General features: G+C 37.2%; 1 protein-coding gene across 1 annotated transcript; it reads right to left on the bottom strand.

Annotated features, from left to right (window-relative positions):
* Positions 1 to 4580: 4580 nt before the first annotated feature.
* Positions 4581 to 16732, bottom strand: LOC104911403 (islet cell autoantigen 1-like). Its single transcript, XM_010712541.3, has 6 exons — positions 16684 to 16732; positions 15116 to 15153; positions 11994 to 12165; positions 9786 to 9858; positions 8104 to 8227; positions 4581 to 6114 (listed from the first exon to the last, which is right to left on the bottom strand). The coding sequence occupies exons 2-6, from the start codon at positions 15130 to 15132 to the stop codon at positions 5910 to 5912; spliced, it is 591 nt and encodes a 196-aa protein (XP_010710843.1). The 5' UTR covers positions 15133 to 15153; positions 16684 to 16732; the 3' UTR covers positions 4581 to 5909.
* Positions 16733 to 25653: the final 8921 nt, after the last annotated feature.

The raw sequence follows: 25653 nt of genomic DNA on the forward strand, positions 1-25653 counted from the left end.
GTCACCTAAGGGAAAAAAAAAAAAAAAAAGCTTAAAATTCTGCAATAGTTAACTTGAGAAGTTACTGTGGAAGTATCACCAAAACAGAAACAACTGCTATCTACAACTTTCTCCTTTTTTTAAACCAAAGTTGATAAACAGTAAATACCATAGCTGGCTCTAAAGATGAATCATTTACAGTGCTACTTGTAACTGTGACAGCTGAAAGTCTATTGATTACACCACTCTGACTGCAAATGCCAAAGACATTTTTCTTTGGGATGCTGGTATACTTTGCTGCTTGGAAAACCAAAACACTTTCCAGCTTAATATCATCTGCAAAAGTAATTAACATTAGCACATTTTCTTTCAGTTGACTTTTAAATAATTACACTAGAATACCACCAAGATCCACAAAACTTCTAAGACTGTTACCCTCAAATGAAATTCATTTACTAGATGAGCAAAATCACTTGGAAAATATATTACAAAAGCACGTCATGGTAGGAAAACAGACTAATTGATCTTCAACATATTTTCTAGCTTTATTTTCTATGAGTTTGTTTAGTGTTCCTCAACCAACAGTCTCAGCTCTTAGGTGCACATGCTATTTAATGCAAGTTTAAATTCACTTTTCCAGTAAGCACTTTTGAACAATCCAGATTTATTACATGCAATGTATTTTTTCTACTACTTTCATAATTTGAATAGAACCACAAAATAACATCACAAAATTCTGTAATGTTATTTATAAACTTGTGTTGTTCATTACTCTTCATTTTGTGACTCTCTAAATGCCTACAGATTTTTCTTTTCATCATTTTACCACAAACTGAAATTATTACAAGGATGGGAACTGTCAAATTCATTCTTGTTTCAAAAGATCAGTACCATATTAGTTGTCTTTTATCCCTTCCTTAGACTTTTTGCTTTTCCTCAGCACTTCAAGAGATTTAAGTTTAATAGACAATTAAAAAAATAATCCTCATGCACATTTCCACAGTGCCTCCAGGCTTGCAGGGCTGTTCACAGCTCTGGTGTTAATGGAGGGTTGGAATACGGAGTGCTGGAGATGATGCTGTAACGTGGGACAGCCCCTTCAGCATCACACAACCAAACTGCACTCATACCAGGCTGAGCTGATAGGCAAGGAGGCAGTGGAAGAACAAACATGTAGGGGTGTCGACAGCCTCCTAAGCCTTCCCTAAGCTACGGCAGATGCATCTTATCCAGACTTGCTAGGGTTTTACAATATATACATTCTGATGTTTCCCTTTTGACCTTTTGATCAATGAATTTATTTAGATTCTCATTCTTCCCCAGGCATCCATAAGTTTTAACTTCTTTCCTAAAAGACATCTAGCAGAGAACTTGTGCTGATCAGCTACTCCCTGCATGAGTATATTTATAAAAACAACAGTCTAAATGATTGTTATGTCCTCTTGAGTTTTCCTTTTTCTTACTGCTTTGCCTTTTCTCTTGCCAGACTTATGTTTAAAATGCCATTTAAGTACATTCATTTTGTTTCAAGTATATTTAGAGTCCTCCAACTAGGAAAACTTGAGATGAACTGCCTCCAAACAGTTCAGTGGAAACTTGCAAGTTCCTCACAACTGCAAAGTAACAGCCAGACATTAAGGGACCTATAATTTTTAGGGTCTCTAGGGAAAGTGGGAATGTACTGACACTTTTTTTCCACGGTAAGATCTATTCCACTTCTTCAGCACCACTAAGGTAGACTCTACCCAGCAGTGCTGCACCTTGAACTCTCTCATCTCCCTGAACAAGGAGGCCCAGCATACTCCATACTACTTGTCCCCCATAGTTCCCACAAAAATACTGATCAAGAAACTACTCCTCTTCCAGACAGTACTCCAATCTAATACGTAATGCTTTACAAACAGAGATATATCACTGCTATCTCAGTACCATAAGGCTTGCACTGTATTTCAAGTGGATGAATCTCACAGCATTCACAAAGCTCTGCAGCAAACATCCCATGCATTGCTTATTTGCACAGTTTCAACCTCATCTCCCTCCCACTGTTTGGTTCATGCAGAAGCAGAGATCCTTGCAAAGCAACAAGGAGAAACTGAGCCATCAACGGTTTACGGATTATGTTTCCACCCCTGGGGTAAGCAGTTCCAGGTATACTGAACCATGACAGAGCCCCAGCCTCCACATACCCAGTTCTCAGTACACTGCTACAGCACAGCTTGCCTGAGGGATCCCAGTACTTACAAAGCTCTGTGCATTTACACAGCCACTTTGGCTTGAACCTCAGAACAAAGAGAAACAAAAACCCATATATATGGTAAGGATTAATTTGTTCTACCAATGTAGCATTATATATATATATATATATATCTTGCTATCTAAAGGATTTTTCATATAATTAAAGTTCAGTATGATAATTTTTTTCAACTTTATTTTTCAACCTGTTACAAGAGATACTGTAATGTCTAGTTTATACAGTGTGATATAGACATTCTTATCAAAACATCTGAGCTAAGTAAAATTGAACCGAACAGCCTCTTCTGTGTTCCTTACAAGCAGAAAATGCATGGAAAAACTTCTTTGTTTTTTCAGAGCTATGGTAAGGAGATTCAGGGACCACCATTGGGCTACTTGGTCTGCAATTTTACAGTATCACAGCAGAGCTCACACCGCACGGTGCAGTCACCAGGCAGATAGAACAGCCAAGACTTAAGAAACTCTCAAACCTAATCAGTGGTGGTGAATTTGGTGAATGAATATTATCTCAATGAAGTTACTTTAAATATCACAGTACTGCATAGCAAAACACTTGTTAGATTTCCTCAGGCAACACTTGAAGCTCCAAACTGGGGATGAAAGACCACTATATCTATAGCTGTGCTTGAGTATCCATAAATCATAGAATGGCCTGGGTTGAAAAGGACCACAATGATCATCCGGTTTCAACCTCCTGCTATACGCTGGGTCACCAACCACCAGACCAGGCTGCCCAGAGCCACATCCAGCCTGGCCTTGAATGCCTCCAGGGATGGGGCATCCAAAACCTCTGGGCAACCCATTCCAGTGTGTCACCACACCCTGAATGAAAATCTTTCTCCTAATATCTGATCTAAATCTCCCCTGCCTTTGTTTAAAACCATTCCTCCTTGTCCTATCACTATCCATCCAAGTAAACAGTCATTTATTAGTTTATAGAAAGAACAAAAAGAACAGACCTCCCAAAAAACAACAGTGGAGGTACACAGCATCTATAGAACACTGTGGGGAGAAGTAAACATTGTTTCAAGTAGTAACAATCACAAGGATATCTTCATGTAACAATGTAAAAAGGTTGCTCTGTGGGTTATTGCTGAAAAAACAACACTGAACACTTTGAAAATGGCAGTATAGCTGGATCTAGTGTATTTACACTAATGTCTTGGAAATAGTAGAAAATTCAAGTACCTCACTGCTTTGAAAGAGAGCTACAAAAATGCCAATGTTTTAACTCAGATTTTATCAGCTCTGAAAATACTGACTCAACTATTGATCTTTTAGCCTTACCTACTCTGATGGGAGGTATGAAAAGCCCATCTGGATTGATTTAACTTTGGCCTCCTGAAACAAGAACTGCCTCTGTACACATAGAGATGTATTTAACATTATAGTAGGAAAGCCTACAGAACTGAAAAACAGTTCTATAATAAATAATGCTGTTGCACTGGGTACATTAAAGGACTCTATACCAGCACTGTTTACTCAAAATTAAAAAGACACTTACTGAAGTAGCACATAACATTTTTACAACAAGAAAAAAAATTCTTCAGACTTCAAATGCTCTCTCAGATTAGCTCCATCAACTACTTGCTAGTGTATCACTACATAAGAAATTCCAGATCAAACATTTCTCACTGGTGATGGCATATTTGAGAATTAAAAAAAAATCTTACATCTGTAATTATGGTATTTTTCCTCAACACAAAATTAAGCATGAATTAAATTATGAGATCCAAAATAAGCCTTAAAAGCTCTGCATTACACTGCCACACTATGGTATAATCAAGATCTGCAAGCAAGAACATAACAAAAGAGAATAAAAACAACTTCAATAATTATCTGAGACTGCAGTACCTACCATTTGTTATGTTTATCTACCTCAGCCCCAAAGCACTAAAAACAAACTTGTGCCTTGTTCAGCATCAGCTACCTAGGTAAATTATACTTATGGATTTTGCTTCCGTAATGTTTTCAAAAATGAAAAATTTAACTTCTGCAAGTGTTAAAACGTGTAGGAAAGTTGATACCAGGAGCATTCTTTACTTTGCTGGCTGCAAAACATAGACGTTTTTGTTCTCTACAAAAATATGTGATCTGAAAGGTTTTCTGTTGACAGCCAGAGGAAAGAAAGGTTCAAAGACATTCTTTAAGGTTTTTTTTGAGGTATTCAAGGCAATGCTACAGAATTTTAGCATCAGTATCACACACAATGATCTGTTTATGCTAAAATATAACTCATTTTAGACTTGCAAACATTTCAATATACTTAACATGGTACAAATGGGAAAATTTTCCTAAATACTACTAAGTTTAAAAAGACTTTATTTTTGCTGACCTTGAAGCACAGCAATACAAGAGGTCTGAAATTTCACACGCAGCTTTTTAAATGAACAACTCATGAGTCAAAGCATAAATTTTAATTATTTTGCCATTTACATAATTTATACCTTCCATAGCATTTGTTTTTCAAGAAAGCTATAAGTCAACTTCGTATGACCATTACCAGCACTGCTTTATTCGTTCTAACATTCCATTTCTTAAGTGTTTTTCTAATAAATCAAACATAACACGTAAGCAATTGGCTGATGCCAAGACCATACCAATTATTTTACCTGTAAGAACTTGCCATTATAAACATTTCCCACAAGGCATAATAAAATACTTGCCCGGTGCCACAATACTTACAGGAATATCCTGCACTGAAGTATATAAATAAAGATTAGATGGCTAGCTGGAATTTCATCTGTTCCACCCCTTTCTTAATTGCTATTGTCATACAGTTTACAAGAAATGGTATAGTCTAGATGCATACCAGTTCTTTTCCATTAGGATGGCTCACTCAAGTTTTTAAACTCCAAATTATGCACCTTTCATCTCCAAACATTTCCAGTCACAGAAAGATGACTGCTCAAGCCATTAATGAACAAGAATTGTCTTAAGAAAAGTTCCAGTCCTTCACTAATACACTTAAGGGCCTCCTGAGCATTCCTGATCAGGATCAACCCAAATAAATTCTATCCTCACACTTAGTAGCAAATCTGCAGACTATCCTCTGTGACTTGTGATTGGCAGGGGAGGAGTACAGTCAACCTGAGAGACACTGAAGGAAGACAATTTATGGAGAGTGCATTCTTAACAGTTTTAATAGTTAGCAGTTGCCCAGGAATCATGCTGAGCTGTATACAGAACTCCTCCCTTAAATCTGACAACACTCCATTCCGAAAAAGCCTGCTTTTAACTGCACCCAAAGATTTATCAGCAGATACTATGGCATTTCTGTTATTATGTCCATTTTAGGTACAAAAATCTATTTTCCTTTCCCAGATGAAAGCAGGCATATCTTCTTCAATTAGTCATTCAGGTATCACAGCTAAGTATTTAAAATTAGATAGCCTTCTTTAAAACATATATTTTATTTAAATTATAAAGATTTAAGATGAAGTTAAATTGACTACTGAAAAATGCTATTTCTTACTACCATATCTTCCCTTACAGCCTACTCTTCTTTGAAGGATATTGTATTCCATATCAGATTAATTGGAGTTTTGTCACACGGAAAAAGATTAGTTATGTTTAATGGCATTTTTAGCTCTGCAGAGTTATATCTTCCTCAGAACAATCAAAATCATGCTTCATTGCTTCATCAGGCACTCCACTCCAGGAAACTACAAGAAATGTCATACCTTCCTGAACTTTTCCATCTGCTTATAAAGATCCGGATCCAGCTCCTGAGACACATCTTTCATCCAGAGCAGAGCTCCTCTGTATTCAGTTCGATACTGTTCCATGCGATTTACTGTCAGCCACGTGTCTGATATGGCCCTATATCTGAAAGTCTCCACTTCTTGATATAACCTAGTCAAAGGAGCACGCAGTGCTAATCTGGGGAAGACATGAAGAAATGAGGGGAAGGAAGTCATTCTGCAAAGGCACACAAATTAATATAATTACATTGATACTTTGCTAGTAATCAAGAGACAAAAAAAAAAGAATTCAATTTTTACTGTGTTCAGACAGTTGTACAGATTGGTTAGGAATATACACAAAATTGATAGTTTTGTGTGCATATTGTGTTTCTAGTTCTCCTAGTCAAGTAGCAACCTTTCATAGTTTCTTTCACTTACGCATGCTAGTAGAAAAGAAACTTCTGCTAATGTGTGTGTTTTATTTAGTAAATAAAAACATATTAGCTTTTTTAACTTTCCTCTTTGCAAGTTGCATTTAACAAGTGCAAGAATATACCTGAGGTCATTTATATTACTGGACGCATACCACAGATGCATCAGGATAGTTATGTTAAGCCTCAGAAAAAGCATTTCTTAGCCTTTAATCTTCACATATACATGTGAACAAAGAAGTCATCTATCAGGTGCCTAATTAACTGATTTATTTTTCTTTATTTTGAGGAATCCGAACAATTCTATACAAAGATATTTATCTTTGGGAAGATTTTAGGGATTTTCTTAAATGTTTGTTCCAGATACTACACTTAGGAGAGGCAGCAGGGGACACTGTTGTCTTCGCTATGCCATCACTTCAGCTCCTAATGGGACAGAATTACTCCAACTTTTGTCATGTTTCCATCTGCTGCTTCTGCTTTCCTGTTTCTTGCCAGCAGCCACCTCACTGGAATGGGTTCAATCAGTTCCACACCAGTGTAGAGCTAGTTTAATTTGTCACTTAGGGACTTCCTAGGCCTAAGAGAATCTCTAATTTCAGCTCCAATAGCCAGCAAATTTCATTTACTTGATCTCCAGATTGCTACTGGCATTCAACATAAGAACAATTCTCACTCCAAGATGAGCTTGAAGATGGCTTCAGAAAAAAAAAAGACAGACAAACATCTGTTTTTATTTTTATGGGAAATAATTTTGAAAGACATCTTACTTGATGTACATTTAGGAGATATAATAAAATGTGAACTTCTTACTGGGTCTTTTTTGGGTATAATATACATTTCTTCAATTCTACAAATACCTAACCAGTCACTCAAATGAAAAGTTCACTTTAGATGGACAGATTGTACAGTGCGATTTGTGTGAAATGTTGAGCTACTTAAAAAAGCAAATAATTCGGGTTTTAGCTCAAAGGTACCTTACATATGTTCTAAAGATCTTACTCATGGCTGTTCCTGGATTTGCTAATGACCAAACTGCAGTCCAAGATAAACACGAAATTCTCAGTACTTGGTAGGTGAACTTTTATTTTGAGCCAAACAGCTGCACTGCTCAGCTAAAGCTGGAAAGTGTCATGATAATTAAGAGTCTCCCCAAATCCTTTAGGATTTTTACTTTGTCGCAAAACTGAACTTTCCCTTCTGACTGATGGAAAATTTAAAGCTTTCATAGTACTAATATGGAAAAAACAAACCACAAAATCATACACACATAATGAAACCTAACAATATCTAGTGCTGTTGCTTGTAAATCCTTTGAAAAAGCACAATCAGTGAGACATCAAGAACTCCACAGAAAAGCAAAAGTTTGTGTTCCTCTGTATCCTTCACATTTTACTGATTTGCTCCTACCCAATCTACATAAAGTCAGCAGGACGTTTTCTTGAGATTCTTTCAGTAAGGTTAAAGCAGGAAATGGCTTTGTTTCCTTGAGGTGTGAGACTCTATGGTCCAGAAAAAGCCACCTCCTACCCCTCTCAGGACCTAGACAGCTCCCCAAGATAGGAATGCTGCAGTATTTTTCCACACAACGAGAATTGCAACAAAGCAGGAAAGAGACCTGAACCAGCTCCTTTACTGCCCCACTGCTAGAGAGGCCATGCGGATAGCACCGGTACAGCTTCAGAACTGCTGAGCTGAACAGCCATCAACTACCATTATCCCATGTGATCAGATGGTAATTCTGACATACATACCTTTGCTGAGAAGAAAAGCAGAGGGCCTTCCCAGTTGCTTGCATCATTTTTCCTGCTCTTGTTTTATCCTGAGAACCCTGTGATCGAAGAAATTTCCCCAATTCATTTTCTTCCTGAGACAGAACTAATGAAAAATAAACGAGTGATCAAACATGTAATTTAAAACATTATTAACAGCTTTTAAACTGGCCTAACATCAAATAGGTTAAGTCACTCCAAATCCAAGCAGTACAGAAAAATTTCATGGAATTCCTGAATTTATAAATCAGAATATTTGATGAGTTTCCTGCATTTAATAAGAATCACAATTTTGTCAGTGCCAAAGGTCAAAAGAAAAAACATGCTACTTTCTTCTTGAACAACAACAACAAAAAATAAAAAATCATGATTGGATTACATGAAGGACCCAAAAGTGGCACAACTGTATATCTAATCTGGTCTTTGTTTTTCAAGCTTGACTACTGACTTTTTTTTACTCTGAAAAAAATCTAGTCACTTAAGTTAAACATTTATTTTCAAATTACTTTGCAGTATCATTTTTAGAACTCTAGGATTTTTCACATTTTAAATAATACTCTTGAATTTGTTTTTTTTACATAAGAGGATAAACAAAAATATATGTTTATATATTGACATGTTGCCTACTCCCAGTTTGGCATCTTAAGTTTCTATGATCTCACATCCTTACAAAAACATTTAACGGTGGCCTCATCTAACAGTCTTTCAAAGTGGCTGTCTTCAATAGCACTTATTTCTGCCCAGGCTCAATCAGGAGAATGCTCCAATATACTGAAAGATGTTTTGAAGTTCTCTTATCATTCTGGTAAACGCTGACAATCATATTGCAGACTCATTGCACACTATGACAGAGTGTGCTGCATGCACATCTTTGTCAAGGAAATTTCATCTGCTATTGTGGAATACATCTTGAACTCCAATACACTACTAGTCTGCATTACAATTTTACCTCAATATCCTTAAACATCTCATCATCTCTCAACCTCTTCTTTGGACAGGCAAAAGAAAAGGGAAAGAGTGGAGAAAATATATATAAAATTGAGCAACAAGAAAAGTAAATTTAAAGGTGTTTCCAAAGTTGATTCTCTTTTCTAGGCCACAAACCACAGCAGCAGAAAGTCAAAAATGTTAATGGGAGAGAACTTCTTAGGTCTTTTAATACAACCTGTTGTTTGAAACTTCCCAAATGAGGTTCCTGTCTCTCACTAATGAGTGCTACTAATTAATGTCCACCTGTTACAGCCAAGTTAGCATCATCAAATTCATCATAATAGTAATGGATCAGTTAATTATAAAACTAGTAATAAGACCAATGTTCTTCATAGTCAATCTTGATAAAAACACAAAAATTCATAACAGAGTTAGAATTTCTAACGCAAAACAGTTCTGAATTTAGTCCATGTAATGTAATGGGAAAAAAGACTCAAAAAAAAAAAATAAATCAAGCTATCCCACATAATTGCTGCTTTGTGTCACTGTATAAAACATGAACTCGGAGATCTATAAACAATTAAGCAAATCTACATTTAGGTGACTGCAAGGAACGTTATCTTTAACTAGGATTAAAGCAGTAGTTCCCCATTTCCATTTTCACTTTTTCACTTGTTAGATGATTCCATATTGCAGATCTCCTTATTTTAACTACAGTATTTGATCATACTTACAACAAATCCTTTTTTGATAAAGTTCTATTGCTTTCAACAGCTCCATACATGTTCTCTGAATTGAATGGAACAGCTGGAATTGAAACAGAGTAAACAAGATTTTTAAGTGTATGCAAGAAACACTGAAGATTAAAACAAAAAAAGAGCTTATCTTAAATTTTGTTGAAATCTAGGAATTTGTATCTTCTTCTTAAATATTGAGTAACCTTTCCAGTTTGAAAGTGTATTTGCCTTATTAGTTGTGCTTTTCTTTCAATCACATTATCCATTGAAACTATACAGACAGATCAATCAAAACATATAAAAGGAAAATAAAGACAAAAAACATTTTGAAAACAGACCAAACAGTTGATATTCAACCAAAGTACTAATGAATTTTTTTTAATTAATACCTTTTGATACATATGAAGACATACTAATCTTTGCTTTTGAACACCCTCCAACAAAATACAAGGTTATCAAAATGCCTATCTGCAGTTTCACTGAAACATGTTAAAGGGCAATAAGTATATTAAATTTTTAATACCACAAAGTAAAGTGGAACAAATTCATGTAGTTATGCCAACAGTAAAATTTTTGATTTTTAAGTAAACTTCTTATTGTCACAGCTCTGGTTTTCTAACCAAAATGATAAAGCAGCAGTTTCCCCAAGAAAGTATAGAATAAACATGAGTCTTGATTAAGTTCTGAGAATTAACAGGAAAACAGAAATTACCACTCCTTTCTGTTTTTCTAAAACCTGCAATTTAAACTTCATCTTTGTTATATCAAGTACCATGCAAATAATAGCAAAATGGACTCCTGTAGCAGTAACTATAATCTTTTGGCACCTGCTTACCTTCCTTATGTATACTAGGACCTCGTCTTTTAAGCAGAGAGCATGACTTGCAGTTGAAAAACTGCTTAAGTTAAAACATTTTTACTTTTTTTTTAAATCTTGTAAGCAAATGTACAATCAACAAATGTACAGATGATACAGTATATTCGAGAGCTTGGCTTATGTAATTATTATACTAGAGCAGAACAGGACACTCACCCTACCCTGGGCTCACATAGGAAACTCCAGTGGAGTGAATCTCCAGAGAGATCCTTCCCCACTGGCAGTCAGCTCCTAAATGGGCCTAAGAGAGATGGAGCCAGGCTCCACCCCTTCCTGCAGCACAGGTGAATTGCCTTCACCTGTGCTCCTGTGGCTGACTCATTGCTCGCCTCAGGTGATCAATCAGAGGTTCAGGCCATGATTCAGCAGCCCCATACAGCAAATTACCCTATTTATAATCCCACATGAAGTAACAAAGCATCCTGTCTGATGAACCTGCAACACAATAACCGCAATAAGAACTCAGGTGTATATATTTATAAAGTACTGTTTCAGTCCCTCTAGCTTATTTCACAACAATACTCCCCACTTCAAATGTATCACGAAAGCCACATACGTGCCTAGAATCCTCTAAGATATATGTTATCACTACCACAGTTAGCGTACAAATATTTGGGTGTTGTAAAAGTTTCTTGTACTTCAGCATAAATGCATAAAAAAACAAAAATCCTAATTCAATGATTTTCTAAGAAAAACAGTGACATAAAACATTGACCATTACACTAGAAAACAATACCAATGAAATTTAGCTGTACATTAACTTGGTGATTACACTTCAGAAGTCCATTATCTGTCTTTTTTTGATTTAGCTAAAGATGTTGAAGCTCTTCAGTTTGTAGAACCTTAGCTGTTTTCCAGTGTGGCCGAAGGTACTGACAGTAGGACTGTATTTGCCACACAGTAGTGTCCCATCTCCCAGTTACTCTTTAAAGACTCAGAAACTGCCTTTTCTCACGCTGACAAACAGTAATCTGTACAAAAGCCTCAGAGAGCAGACTGCCCTATGCACCAATTCCTGATAATAAACAAAGGATGATCTCCCGTTCCTCTTGACAACAAAAACTAAAAAGCCTGCCACCAAAATCTGAAAATAAGTATGAGGCACATCAGGTTTCAAATAAATTTTTGTCTTACAAAAATGCCACTATATTCCTCGTGTCTCCCTAAGTATTTTTGTCCAAAATTGGAAAGGATACTATACAAAAATAATGATAAAAATGTATATACATTATTATATAGTATGTATAGGTACATATCTTAGAGTCTTGATGGAAATTAAAACATCTTAGAAGTTGTGAGAGAATAGTTATTACACAGACATTACAAACCTCTAGTTTTGCATCCAGATCTGCATCTGAAGCCACAACATGTTCATCTTCTTTTTTTCCTGTGACTTTTATAAGGGTTTGCTTTGTTTTCCAGTACTTCTGTTGCATTTTATTAACCACAGATTTTTCTTGGCTTTGAGCATATTGATCATAAAATTCCCTTGGATAATTGCTAAAATATTAAGAAACAAAATAACAGAACTTCAATATGATGCTTAAAAAGTAAATCTAACAAACTATATTAATAAATTTCCATATAGAATATGTCATGTATATGTACGTATGTGTATTCTAATATGCATCTCCTCATTATGCATTAGTAACAAAGTTATTAATGCAGTACAAGTTCCACCAATATCTCCTATCCTCCTTTGGAAAATAATACACTGCATTTAATCTGAATGCCTTGGGCACGTAACATTGCCGAATAATCAATGGATAAAAAATCTTCCCAATGCATTATAGAATAATTTACAGTCCCTTGAATTAAAATTGTTTTTATACAACTAACAGGAAAGTTTAAGAGAGCACTAGTAGAACTGCAATTTTCATGCAATTTAAGCTGTGTCAGGATTTCACAAAGATCATTTAAAGAATATCACGTAAAGAATGAAGTTACACTTCTCATTGTCATTTTAAAAATTGCATAAATAAAAAAAGAATATTTGTCTCTTTTGAGAGGCTACGTGCAAAACAGATAGCTCACTTCTTTCACTGTGCAAAGAATAAGTGACAAATGTAGGTACGTAACTGATCATTTCTTTTTCCCCCCCACGGGAGGGAAATTTTTACTGGCAGATGATTCTGCATTGCATTCCTCTAGCAAAACCAATAAAAAAGTATAACATACAAACTGCATATTCCACAATATGTTTAAACCATATGAAGCATAGAAAATAAAGTCTCTCAATGAAATCTTGATCTCTTTCAAGTAACAGTTATTTCACTATTATTTTCTGCAGAAGTATGTGTCCTTTCCCCTATTGTATAAATTAAGATCTGCAAAATCACTGCAGCTTATGAGTTATAATTGGTTTGTAAAATGTAATATATTAAACACACTAGGAAAATTAAAGTCTTTGGTGCACATATTCCTAAAAAGGGAGGCAGTGCTATCCTACACAGTTATTAATGACACAGTTTGACCTTAAAAGGAACTTTTAAAAGTTTGACAGGGATATGCTATTTGGTTCGATTATTTCTAATCAGTTAATTAAGAGGCAGTCAGTCACCAAATGGATGATAAGAAACTTAACTGGAAATAAGCAAAGACAAAATTCAAAATGCATACATATACTGCACTTCTTGGCTTCATCCTCAAATTCTCACAAAAAGAGAAAGGTGTTCACTCATTTAACTCTGCCCAAGCACCAGCCCAAGGAGCTTTGTTTATGAATTTCATTAAGCTCAGAATAAAAGACTTTTGGTGCTACAGGACAAAATAAACAATGCATGCCAAACATGACAAATTTCATATATAGTTTTGCACAATCAAATCATTACACATACTCTGGCAACTTCAGCCTACCAAATTAGGTCAAACCCAGACTGACCTGACAGATGTAGCGCCTCTAAAAGACAAAATTTACAATATCTAATAAATGACAAGGACATTTAGATCCTTGCCAAATCCCCCTGCATTATGAGAAAGCTGAATACAATAGTTAGCTAATAAGAACAGTGTTATATTACCTTAAAGAAGAAAATAAATAAATAAAGAAGTAATGTGTATGTGGCAGTACTAAGGCCCTAGCTATGTGCCAGTTGTGTGTTTTAACCTGTGCTACAGCTGTGCAAATAACTGGTATCTCAGTTCAGTGGACAACTGAAGAAAACACCATAATTCATTTGATGTCAACCTCCCTTAATAGCTGCCTTGTTTGAGATCACTGGAAATTCTGATGACATGCTGGGAAGAATAAAAATGAGCTATTAATGCAAGGTCACAAAAAAAAAGTTCTGGGATTAATAGAGATTCCTGAATTAAACAGATAAAGAAATTGGAGGGAGATGAAGAACACAATCATCTACCTCAGACAAATTCAACAACTAATATCATTTGGAGAAATATCTAGCTCCTGCTTATTCTTAATGTGATTACACAAGGGTTGCTCATAAATCAATGCCTCCTATTTCAATATGTCAGCCCATGTCTTCAGAGGTGGATGCTGGTGGTATGGCAGTGGAGATTGTACCTCCTCAGCAATACCCCGTTACATGTTGTTGCCATGAGACAGATGGCACCAGAGGGGCAGTCTGACAAAATAGCATCTGATATGGAAGTGCGTATGAAGCAAAGGTGTGGAACAGAATTCCTGCACGTGCAAAAAGTGGCACCCAGTAACATTCATCGAGTCTATGCTGAATGTTCATGGAGACCAAATAGTGCCTGGTAGTACCGTGAAAGTTGGACTGCATGAACAACATTTTCCTATCAGTAACTCTGTCATAGTAATAGTAAAACCTCTGCTGGGGCAGATTTTTAAGAGCATGGCATGCAGATGCTTGTTCATCGCTGGTGAAAATGAACAGCTACTGGTGGTGACTGTGTTGAAATATAGTGTTTTATAGCTGAGAATTTGCTCTATCAGATAGTGTTATTATGTTCTTTGTATCTGTTATTTCCATGGAAATAAGCAGGAGGCATTACTTCCAGGGTGATCTACGTAAAGCTTTCATTATCTAATGAAATATTTGGTGGATAATTTTTACTGGTAGGCTTTTGCCAATATCTTTTAAAATGGATTTCATGTCAAACAATCATAGATATATTTAGGTTTCACTAAACAGTGAGAATGATCTAGTTTTATTTGGTTGTTGATAACTGATATATCCCTTGAAATAAGATGCCTTATATACTTCCTACCATTAGGTAGGAAATTTCTAACGCACGCAATTTTTATCTATGTAGTCAATTCACTTGTTTTTCCATTCTTCAGAAAATTGGCAGTTTTTCACTTGATATTTTTATTCTTTTTAAATAAAATATCTACTAGTGACCATATAAACACTAGATGCCAGAACATAATGCACGATAGACCCAAGCAGTGACAAGTCAGCACGCCAAACACCTCTTAGAGTAATACCTCTTTAGAATAATAAAAAATGACCAAGGCACTTACTACTTATGACCATCCATGTTTCTTATTTTCTTCAGACACTAAATGAATAAGAAATTATCAGTTAATACAAGTATCTTTAAAATATAATTCCCATGTTAGACAACAGAAACATTGCTTTTCCAGACCATGTTGTAGCATCTTGCATATCATGTTATGACAGAAGATTTTTCCATCTGCAGACCAAATGCTTTCCTCATATAACACACAATTCTCACCTGTATCTACGGCACACACATTTAAGTGGTGTTGCTGATTTTTATATTTTAGCAACCCTTCCAGACAAACAAGTTTACCTGGCATAAATCCAGCAATTTTAGACTCAGCAAGCCCAAAGTTTACATGGTAGGAATAATCCTCAGTAAAGTTTTTTTTCCCTCTAGAATTTTAGTCACAATACAGTTCACTTGTTTCACCAATGCCCCACTGATCTACTTTTAAGAAAAACTAGCTTTGCCATGTCTTGAGCCATGGATGTGAAATCTAACTACCAGACAGTTTTTCTCAGAAGGGCACCATAATTCCTGTGAATGAAATATGATTTGCATGTGTTTGGATTTTAAATTTTAAAAGTTAGTATTTCGAGTTTGGATACTCAGTGAGCTGTCCAGATGGCATGCACATCATCAGTAACAGAGCACACTCCTCCTAGGTGAAATTTACAAATCAAGCCAGAGACTTCTTATAAAAAAAGAAGAAAAAAAAAAACACAGCAAAAACACAACAGAAAACAGCACCTGACATCTCCTCTGCTGCTTCCAGAGAGGACTGTAAGGTACTAATCTGGGAGAGAATGAACAGGGACTACAATGGGGAATCATGATTGGCAATTTAGTTAACAAGGTACTGCCTGAAGACAGTATGGCAAGCACTGAAATGAAATGGAACTGGCAGATTGCAGGGGTTCGGACACGGCTATGCAAACCTGAGAACTTCCTGCAACTGTGAAGCACATGTACTCCCATTTGCAACCAAACAGAGCCAAATCTTAGATTTTGGATTCTAGCCTCTCTGCTATCTGTACCTGTGAAACTTCCTGGCGAAGTTCCATAAGATGCTGGAAGATTATATCAGAGCAGGATATTTTCCTGAAATTCAATTTTCGTGAAGTGCTCATAAGCGCTGCAGGAGAGGTGCTGAGAAAATTCATAACCCTGTCTTCCAAGCAGAGTTAAATGGTAAGGCCAATGACCAAAGAACAGAGAGGAAGAAAGAACTGCTTTGGATTACTGTTTGATTTACAGCACTATCATGTCAAACAACATGCAGAATGGACAGCAACAGGCATGGCTTTGCTTTAGTTTTTAGAGTCACAAAGCACAGGCAATGTTAATTCCAGTTTTCTAATAGCTGTCTCGACTTTATTGTTTAAATACAGGTCCTCCTTAAGTCAACATGTGCAAGAGATAGGAACACGGGATTTGGCTTGATTACACACCCATGACTCAGTTATTGAGCAGCACGCTCGGTTTAACAGGAAGCAAAGAACAGCCTATCTAGGTAAAATGATACGCACATGATGTGGAACAAAGCGTAGCTATCAACAAGGGGAACAGGTCTAAGGCACTGACCTTAAATACTGTACACGCTCACCCTACTCTCCTAGAAACCAGACAACCTAAAAAAAAAAAAAAAAAAGAAGAGATAAGGTGACATTGAATTCTCATTTTGCAAGCACAGCTCACATTCTTTTTTCCTAAATATCTGACCTTATATTTGACTCTAAGGTCTTTCCAGCTGCGTTCCAAGTCCTACATCACACCCCTATGGCCTTTGTGCAGTATTTTTGCAGTTTTGAGTGCCTGAGAACTGTGTCAATGGTATGAAAATGAAGGCATGTGTGTCTGGACCCACTGTGTGACATGAAGGGACATAAGTTTGAAGCTACAAGGCCTGATGAGACAGTTCCATATGGCCATACAGGGTGGAGTCTTACCTATACTGGCTGCTATACTCCTGACATGCAGTATTACTCAAATCACACTGAAAGAGAAGGGTCCAAAGATCTTTAGGTGATATAGACATAAGCCTGCCAGGGAGATTGCAGCAGTTAAACAGTGGGAACCAAAAGCAGCACACTGCTCAAGCTCAGTCTCTGGGTCCCTTTTATTTCCAATGCAGAATCAGCTTTTGGTATGAATGAAAATTCAGGTCGTAGGGACAGCTCAGTGAGTGCTGGCCTTGAGTGAAAAGAACTGTGGTTGCTCAGAAAGAATCACGTGACTTTTGACCAAGGTTGTGGTTTATCACTTATAATATCCATCACAAAGAGTTCCTTGATACCATTCATTTTAGATTTCATAAAGAAATCAGTTATGTTTCAACCGAGTTTCGCTTCTCTCACTGGCTGGAAAACCAGAATGTCTGCTGCAATTCTGCAATTCTTTTAGCTGTTAATCGAGACCACAAAACTGCACAGATTGGGCCCCATGATCTTCACTTACACAGAACTTGTTACAAGTTAGATACACTTGAGAGATATTTACAGTACTGTATACTAATTTCATTTCATGTTTTAGCATCACAGTTTAGCTTTACTGAGATAAGAACAGTATTTATTAACACAGTCATTAAAATAAAAAAAAACAAAAAGGAAAACAGGAATATTTACTTATGCTGGATGTAGGTGGATGTAGTACTACAGGAATTCTTGTGTTTGTATCTGAGTGCAACTGCAAATGTACTTTCCCTGAAAACTGCAGTCAAAATTAACTTTTGACTTCATGTACTTTCAAATATAAAACTGAACTTAATTTGCCACAGGGAAGTTAATGTGAGAGACTCTAAGACTAAAAAGTGTTTTGGTAAATAATATTATACTGACCTGGAAAAAAAATAGCATCCACCACCCCACTGGAAAACATTTCATTCAGAAAGTTTCCATTACCTTTAATGATAAAGAGCAGTGCAACATTTGTTATCTCTGTGAAAGACATCTAACAAAAGATAGGGACACTCTGAATAATACAGAAGAAAGCAGCAGCAATCATAGGTGCTATGGATCTGAGGTCTTCTGACTACGTTCACGCACTGCTCGTTCTAGAAGTGCTACCTAGTGTTTTGAGACAGACAGATGCTACCTCAGCTTCAGTTTTAAACTTAAGCCTGATCCACAAGGAGTCTACCTGGAAGACAAATGATCACAGTGCTAGAACACCCATCTCTGTATGGAACCGGGGCCCTATCAGCCCTGCTGAACCCCTAAAGTTCCTCACTGGCCCTGAAAAGCCACAGAAGGCCTCAACACTGTGTTTTGCAATCCTCTGCATGTGGACTGGCACCAGAGCGGCCTGCATCCTGGCAGCTTGGGCCTGGCACAGTCACTGGCCTGAACACTGAAATTGCACCCAGTTGTTTCTAAGCTCAGCCTGGCTTTGAAAGGAGCACAGCTGCGTTCTCACTGCATGCTGCCAGAGCTAACAAGGTGTGCTGGAACCAAGGTTGCCCTGCACCATGGCATCTCTGCATCTGTGGTGGTTTGTCTAGGTTGTAGGCTATTTACCCACAAAGTATTTACACAAGTAGCCAAAACGGCTGGAATGCACTAAGAACTTCATAATATTCTTGACCCACTGCATCAAACTGCTTTCCTACCATGATATTTTAGTAGCCATGTTGCTGGAAGGAATTCACTTGCAAACGGCACTTCTGTTCCACATGACTATGGAAAATCCTCTTTCTTTGCACTGTTCCTAAACCATTTCACTAGATCACCAACATTCTTCTCTGCAAACGGGAAAATGCTAGCTTGGTGTTTCGAATAATTAAGTCTTTAGCATTCCCTAAGCTTCCCTTCCAGTTTATTCTCTGCGTGACTCCCTTGCTTCTCTTTTTCAGTTTTATTATATTACTGTTTGCTGCAGCATGGGTTATCTGGTTTCCCAAGAGCTGAACAATATTATCTATTACATTAACATCACTCAGAAACATTTAACATTTACTGGAAAAGAAAAATTAAGAAGCGTCATGCGGCAAGGTGAAATTCAGATCTTAAAGCTCTCTCAGTTACGTGGAACTTTAAAAATAAATAAATCTTTTCCCCTCGTTCAAACATCTGTTCTTTGCTGAGCATTGCTTACGCAGCTCTTACACTAATCCTCAGTCAACAGATCCTATAGGAGAAAGCAGGAAGCAAGGGACCACGAACAGGAATCTTTCAACCATGAAGACTAAATCTAAAACAGTGGGGATTCAATCACTCCTTAGAACTAAGAGATGAGCTCAAATGCTTGCATAGCTGTTACAAGTGCTGATTTAAAGAGGAAATTTAGCATTCAAAACTGACTTAATGTAGTTACATAGGATGGTAGGTAATTGAACAATATATTCTTAGATGCATCTAGAAGCAAAAGAATGAAACAACAGAATGAGAGGCAGAGCAGAATTCAGCAAGCCTGACATGATGTACCCATGAAAAAGGACAGATAGGTTTGCACTTTTACTGATAGTTAGCACTATGCTCTCAGTTTACTGTCCTCTCAATGCAGCAGAAGTGTTCTGAAGGTTTTCTAGTTCCATCAAACTCTCCACACTTTAAAGTCCCCACGCCTTATAACTACAAGCATGGAAGAAACATGCATTGCAGTTGATTCACTTAAACGTTTGTATTAAAACAGTAATTTCCCAATAAACTTTTAGTACTGTAATTAGTACAGTAGCACTAGACAACAACAACAAAAAAATTTAGGAGTTCTACATGCAAGAGTGTTAGTTTCATTTACGTAAAATAACCTGATGAGAAGAAAATCTGTGATTTGCTTAGGAGAGGGCACCATCTGTGCTTCTTCAACAGCTATTGGCTGACAACCTGTCTCCTCTCCTCTGCTCCCTGAGAGCTGTGATCAAACCGAATCAAGGAAATGGGTCTCTCACTGCAAGAATAAGCTTAAGCAGGCCCCAGTTCTATCTTCTACGGCCTGTCTACAAACGCACAGACCCAATAAGTCAGGAGCTTCAAACCATGTATCACTTTGCCTTTTGCAAGCAAAATCAAACAGAGCGGCCTATGGCTCTAATTAGACACATTGTCAGCACGTGAAAATAGCAAAAACTGGGGTCAGGGTCTATATAGGCATTCAATATCAAGATTACACATAGCTAGAGTTATAATGCTTAGTCTGACTGCATGACTAGCTGCCACTGTAACTGAGATAAAATAAGTTAATGTTGATATGACAAATGACAAGATTTAATTTTTCCTCTAAAGCTCTTAACACTCACCACTGATGTTCTAATCCTGCTGAATCATCCACGCTTAGCTTTAAATCCGCACTTTCATTCTGTTAGTCTACTCACTGATGCATTTATTTATTACTTCAGAAAGTTTGCAGAACTGTTGTACAAGCGTGGCACTAGAGTTTCTCCCATCTACTACAACTTTTTGCCTATTCCTTTGCCATCAGATGCATCTTATGTATTATCCCCAACTTCTCAGAAGAATCTGTAGTCTTACCAGGGAGAAGATGTATAATCGAAATTACTCCTTCAATCCACTTCAGGAGCTGACATCTAAAAAGACGTTTAATGCATTTGTAACAGAAGCACCAGGAAAGCAGCAAGCTTTACACAGAGAAGGACTGCTGACACAAACTACATGGCTAAGTCATACAGAAAGAATGCTCCTCTACTTGGCTTCTCTTAGAACTGGAGTTTCATAGTCGTTAGTCAAACCATCAGGGAAACAGATTTACCAGCATACTGATTAACACTGTGCATGGGACACGGCACGTGATGCGAGTTTGTTGGAACCAATTTTCTCTTTCACTGCAAACACTTCTGAAACTAATACTTATTGATATGATTTACTCCATTTCCTCTTTTTCTCTACTGAGGCTTACAAAAGACTGACAAAAACTTAACATTTCTTTTATGTGTTTGTCTTGATCCTGTGAGGTCTCAAGACAAGAAATACTACCAACACAACTAGACATAGTTGCTTTGGTTTGCAAAGCAAACCAACCAGCCAACAACAGTGAACTCAAAATAGAAAGCGGAGCCCGTTTTACATTTAGTTGGAGCCTATATAGAATTTTTTGCTGTCTTTTTCAGGCTCATCAATTGCAGGGAGAATAAACCACAATAATAAGAGCAGGCACAATAAATGACCACGATTCTGTGATTGATGGCTTGAACCATCAGAAGTCACATATAAGGTATGAAGAAATCTGGAGGTCTAGGTCTTCGTTTTTTAACAATACCTGGGGACCTATTTGCATAGAATAGACCTAGCAAAATTAGCAGAACTTATTAACACTAAGTATGTAATGACCCACCTTTCACTGTGTATTAAGCTGATTGTTAGCTATTTCTACACAAGGCAGATGACCAATAGGTACTTCACTGAGTACTCTAAGAGTTACTTTATTCTGAAAACAATTATTATGCTTCTATTGTGGAATAATTATTGCAGAATGCACAATTAAAATAGGAAATTACTCTGCTTAGTTTCCTGATGCAGTTAAAATTGAGGATGACAGCCAGTGCCTCATTTCTTTTGTAATCATTTCAAGTTTTTCATTTTTCTATTCCCAATACGTATAATTTAACTAGAAGACAGTTGTGGATAAATACAGTAAATTTGGACATTAGAAGTTTACCATGCACTTATACCCAGAAATTGAGTATAAATATATCTGAGCTGCACTGCTTTCTGGTATTAAGAGTTGCTAGAGATAAGTTTCAGCTGACATGAAGATGTGAAAATGTGACAATGTCACTGAGTTTTTTAAACCTATTTTTGGTCCCATGTGTGTGTGCAAGGACCAGATCAATTGCTATCATTCCTCCTCCTTTTTTTTTTTTTTTTTTTAAAATATTGGTTCTATGTGCCTGCAAACTATACCAAAGAGTATTAAGTCATAAATTTACAGGCATGGGTAATCTCCATCTTCTCAGAGCACAATATATATTGAAATGAAACACAGAGCTGCTTTTTTGTTTTTTTAACAACTGAAAAATAAATTCTTTACAATAGTGTTTTATCTCAAGAACATAAGAACGGTAATGTGTAGTCACAACACGGTACGTGTAGTCTCAGAGCAAAATATTTCAAATAAGTGCTGTTAGACTCACAGTTGGCTGATCAGCAAGTAAACAATAGTCCTTTCCAGATAAACTGCACACAAATCTTTCACTATTTATATACAGAAAGACATAGATATTTAGACACACGTAAAACTCAGTTTAAAATGCTTCTGATTACACTGATTTTTCAGAAGCTGTTTGTGAAATAATACAAGAACAGCAAATAGTATCAGCTTGTCCTCAGGCAAAAGCTTCCGCTTGACTACTAGTTTTCCATTTATATCTGTGAGAATACTGAGCAAAGAATGTCCTTTAGGAAAGAACCGGGTAAGTACTGTAAATAAGTATTGAATGTATCTCACGGAAGAAGTTGAGTGGTGGGTCTAACATCACTCTGCAAATGAGCAAAACTGAGGATATATGCAGTCCAGTATTTAATCTCACTCTAAACGCAGATTCACTTCATTTCTCTGAAATTATTATCAAACTGTTTTGTAATATGCATTTGTTCTTCCAGCTTTAAAATCGTATTTTTAAATTTAGTGGCCAAATACTATTAAAGAAAGTGCCATATGGAATACCTGCTGTGTATAGTTTATAAAAGACAATATGAAGACAGTTTCTCTGACACGTTCTACCCATAACCAGTCTAGAGTGTTAATGTTAGGAACCCTTCCCTTTGTAGAACAGATGGAAAAAGCAGAGGATGTACGAAAACTCACAAAACCTTTTCCACACCTATGCTGTCATAAATATGGTTCTAAAGTTCAAACCAATACCTCTCTCATTTAGATGCCCTATTTGCTGACACTGTCAACACTCAAAGAGTCTGCCTCTTTCTTTCCTTTTCATCAGTGCACATGTCAGGAAGCAATGCTATTATACCTGAGGGGCAACAATGCAAGGCCAGAGAATAGGAAAAATAATCTTCTCTCTAATTCCTCAGATCTTTTCACATCAGTGGGTAAGAAATTTGACTAACAAATCAGGTATAGCATGCACAGCAAAACAAGAAGAGGGTGATCTTCTTTCACTACACTTTGAGTCAAGACCACGATCAATACAGTTTGCATATCCCTGACAGATGCACAGCTCTCTCAAACTCTGCTTTATTGCTCCCAGAGCCTGGCACACTTGCTGATTCTTTCCCAAGCAGTGGTGATGCCTACGAAGCTACTCACAGGATGGACCTGGGCACTGTTTCAGTGACTGGGAACAGACAGTTCCCAAGTTGACGTAAATGCTTGCATAACCGGTCAAAATGCCCCTCGTTTTGCCATGGCTTACAATAGCCGCAGGAAAAGCTACTGTGAGACTATTGCTAGAAACATGCAAAAGGTCAAATGTCTCCACTGCTCTTGACCACACGGTTCTTTGTTTAACATTCGGCACTCTCCAGGCTTTTGTATTTTAATGCTTCTGCATCACGTGGCGTAATTGTGTCTTTAGAGTGATTTTACAGTTAGGCAGCTGCAAAACATCCTGAAGAACCAACTTCAGAGCCATGCTGCTGGACAAGACTTTGAAAAAAGTATTAAAGTGTCTTTGAGGATATTTCTTGATGTTTAGCATTAGCTGAGATACCAGCACATTTTTCTGCCAACTCATACCAAAAGCTTTCAACACCAGTTTAAGAGTGACAAGAGCTGTTATTATTCTGCTCTTCCAGAAAATGTTACTTGGGAAATCATTAGAACAATTTAGCAGCCTTGTAAAGGGTGCAGAACAGAAGAATGGGCAACACAGGCATGACTACTAAAGGGAAAAAAAAAAAACACAGCCCTGTAATAGGGTTCAAAAGGAATTTTACTTTGCAATACGTGACTCTCAGCCTCTACTTCCCACAGTGATACAACCCTATGCAAAAAATAAAATAAAATAAATCGTAAAGAACTACTTTTTCATATGGAGAACTGATTTTCTTGAATGTGCAAAGCTTTAATAGTGTGTATATCTGAATCTCAGCTCCCATGCAGACAATAGAGGAAATTACTTTCATCTAAAAACACTTCTTTCATACTTAAGAAGTAGGCAAATTCCAACTGCAAGCAACTGACTTTTCACTACGCTGTCTTTTGAACCTTCCTGGAAACAACTGTTTCACATATGAAGCTTAAACAGTAAGGTAGCTTTAAACAAGGTTTGACAGCATTTAACTGCCACATCACCTTCAGACAAAACTTGCCATGGGAAAAACACAACTGGTTTTACCAGTTATGGCACTTCACTACACAAGAGATCCCCATAGCTTTACACTGAATTCCTTTCGCATCAGTATTAACTGATCTCAAATCATAAAGTCACTAAGCTTAAACCAGTAGGCTAATAGGGTATTCAAAAGGTAAACATCTAAATGAGACGTTCCTAGACTTCATGCTAAATTCTAGAATCAAAACTGCAGCTCCTCAGCTAGTGACAGGAAGAAAACACTATCAGGAGGAACTTCCACTCCCTGGAACTCCAAATGGAGTTGAAAAAGAGTAGATTACCAGGGAAATCAGGTGAAAGGCCATAGACAAATCTAGCCTACTATTTTCTCTGCCCAATGCATTGGAAAAGTGATTGAACAGTTTCAACAACAGCTTTGTTGGACCAGAACAGCTTACTTCCAAGAAATTTGATCTGGAATAAGAGCAAGTCCAAATTAAACTAGATCAAAATAGCAACAAACTCAAGGAGGAAGATATAGGAATAAAACATTAGGAAAAAAAACAAAAAAAAACAAAAAACCTGAATAGGTGCTTCCCGGAAATAAATTATTGCCTTGCTCTACAGCAAGGCTTGTGGATAAAGGAAAATGGCAGGTAACCAAACAGAAAAACAATGCTCACACCAAGCTCCAGAATATCCACATGGTGTCACTTGGAATAGGAGGACTCCATGGTGCACGTCTGACATTGTCTCTCTCAGCTATAAATCAGAACTGGATGCACTGAGCCAAAACTGAATGCTCAAGGAGGACCCATACAGGCCCTGAGCCTACAGCACCAGGTGACAGGAGACTTATTTACACTTATTTACACTTGCATTTGGTGCTGAATGTGTACACAGTGCTGCTAGTTAAGAAAAGACCACAGTGCCCTTCATCCTCTCCTCTTACTAAAAACTGATTAACTAATTTTCTTCTTTTTATTCTAACCCAATGCATGAAATTGACAACTCTCACACACCAGTAGATGGATGCAGGTCTGGTTATCGAGATCAAACAAAATACAAGCTCTGAATGAGAATTATTCTGTTACAATTATTCCAGTGTCACCAGCTGTAGGTGCCCAGTGTGCACCTGACCATGCACAGGCACCAGAGGCACAGCCCTGGGGTCACAGTGGCGGGCAACCCGAATTTTAACCTGACAGCCCAGCAGCAAAGCCGGAAATCACGGAGGAGAAGCGGCCGTTTTCCTCCCCATCCTCCCCGCTTCCAGTGGGCACCGAGCCAGGGAGGATGTACGGGAGGAAGGGAGGCAGAAACGGATAAATGCAATAATCATGGTGAGATAACCGCCTGGCGGGAGGGAG

The sequence above is a fragment of the Meleagris gallopavo genome, chromosome 6 (assembly GCF_000146605.3).
Source record: "Meleagris gallopavo isolate NT-WF06-2002-E0010 breed Aviagen turkey brand Nicholas breeding stock chromosome 6, Turkey_5.1, whole genome shotgun sequence".
NCBI classification, from domain to species: Eukaryota; Metazoa; Chordata; class Aves; order Galliformes; family Phasianidae; genus Meleagris; species Meleagris gallopavo.

Excerpts from the sequence above, each read along its gene's own strand:
- LOC104911403 (XM_010712541.3), bottom strand. Across the intron at positions 8,228-9,785 it reads TTATCAAAAAAGGATTTGTT|TTCTGTCTCAGGAAGAAAAT; the intron begins GTAAGTATGATC and ends ATTTTTCATTAG. Across the intron at positions 6,115-8,103 it reads TGCTTTTCTTCTCAGCAAAG|ATTAGCACTGCGTGCTCCTT; the intron begins GTATGTATGTCA and ends TGTCTTCCCCAG.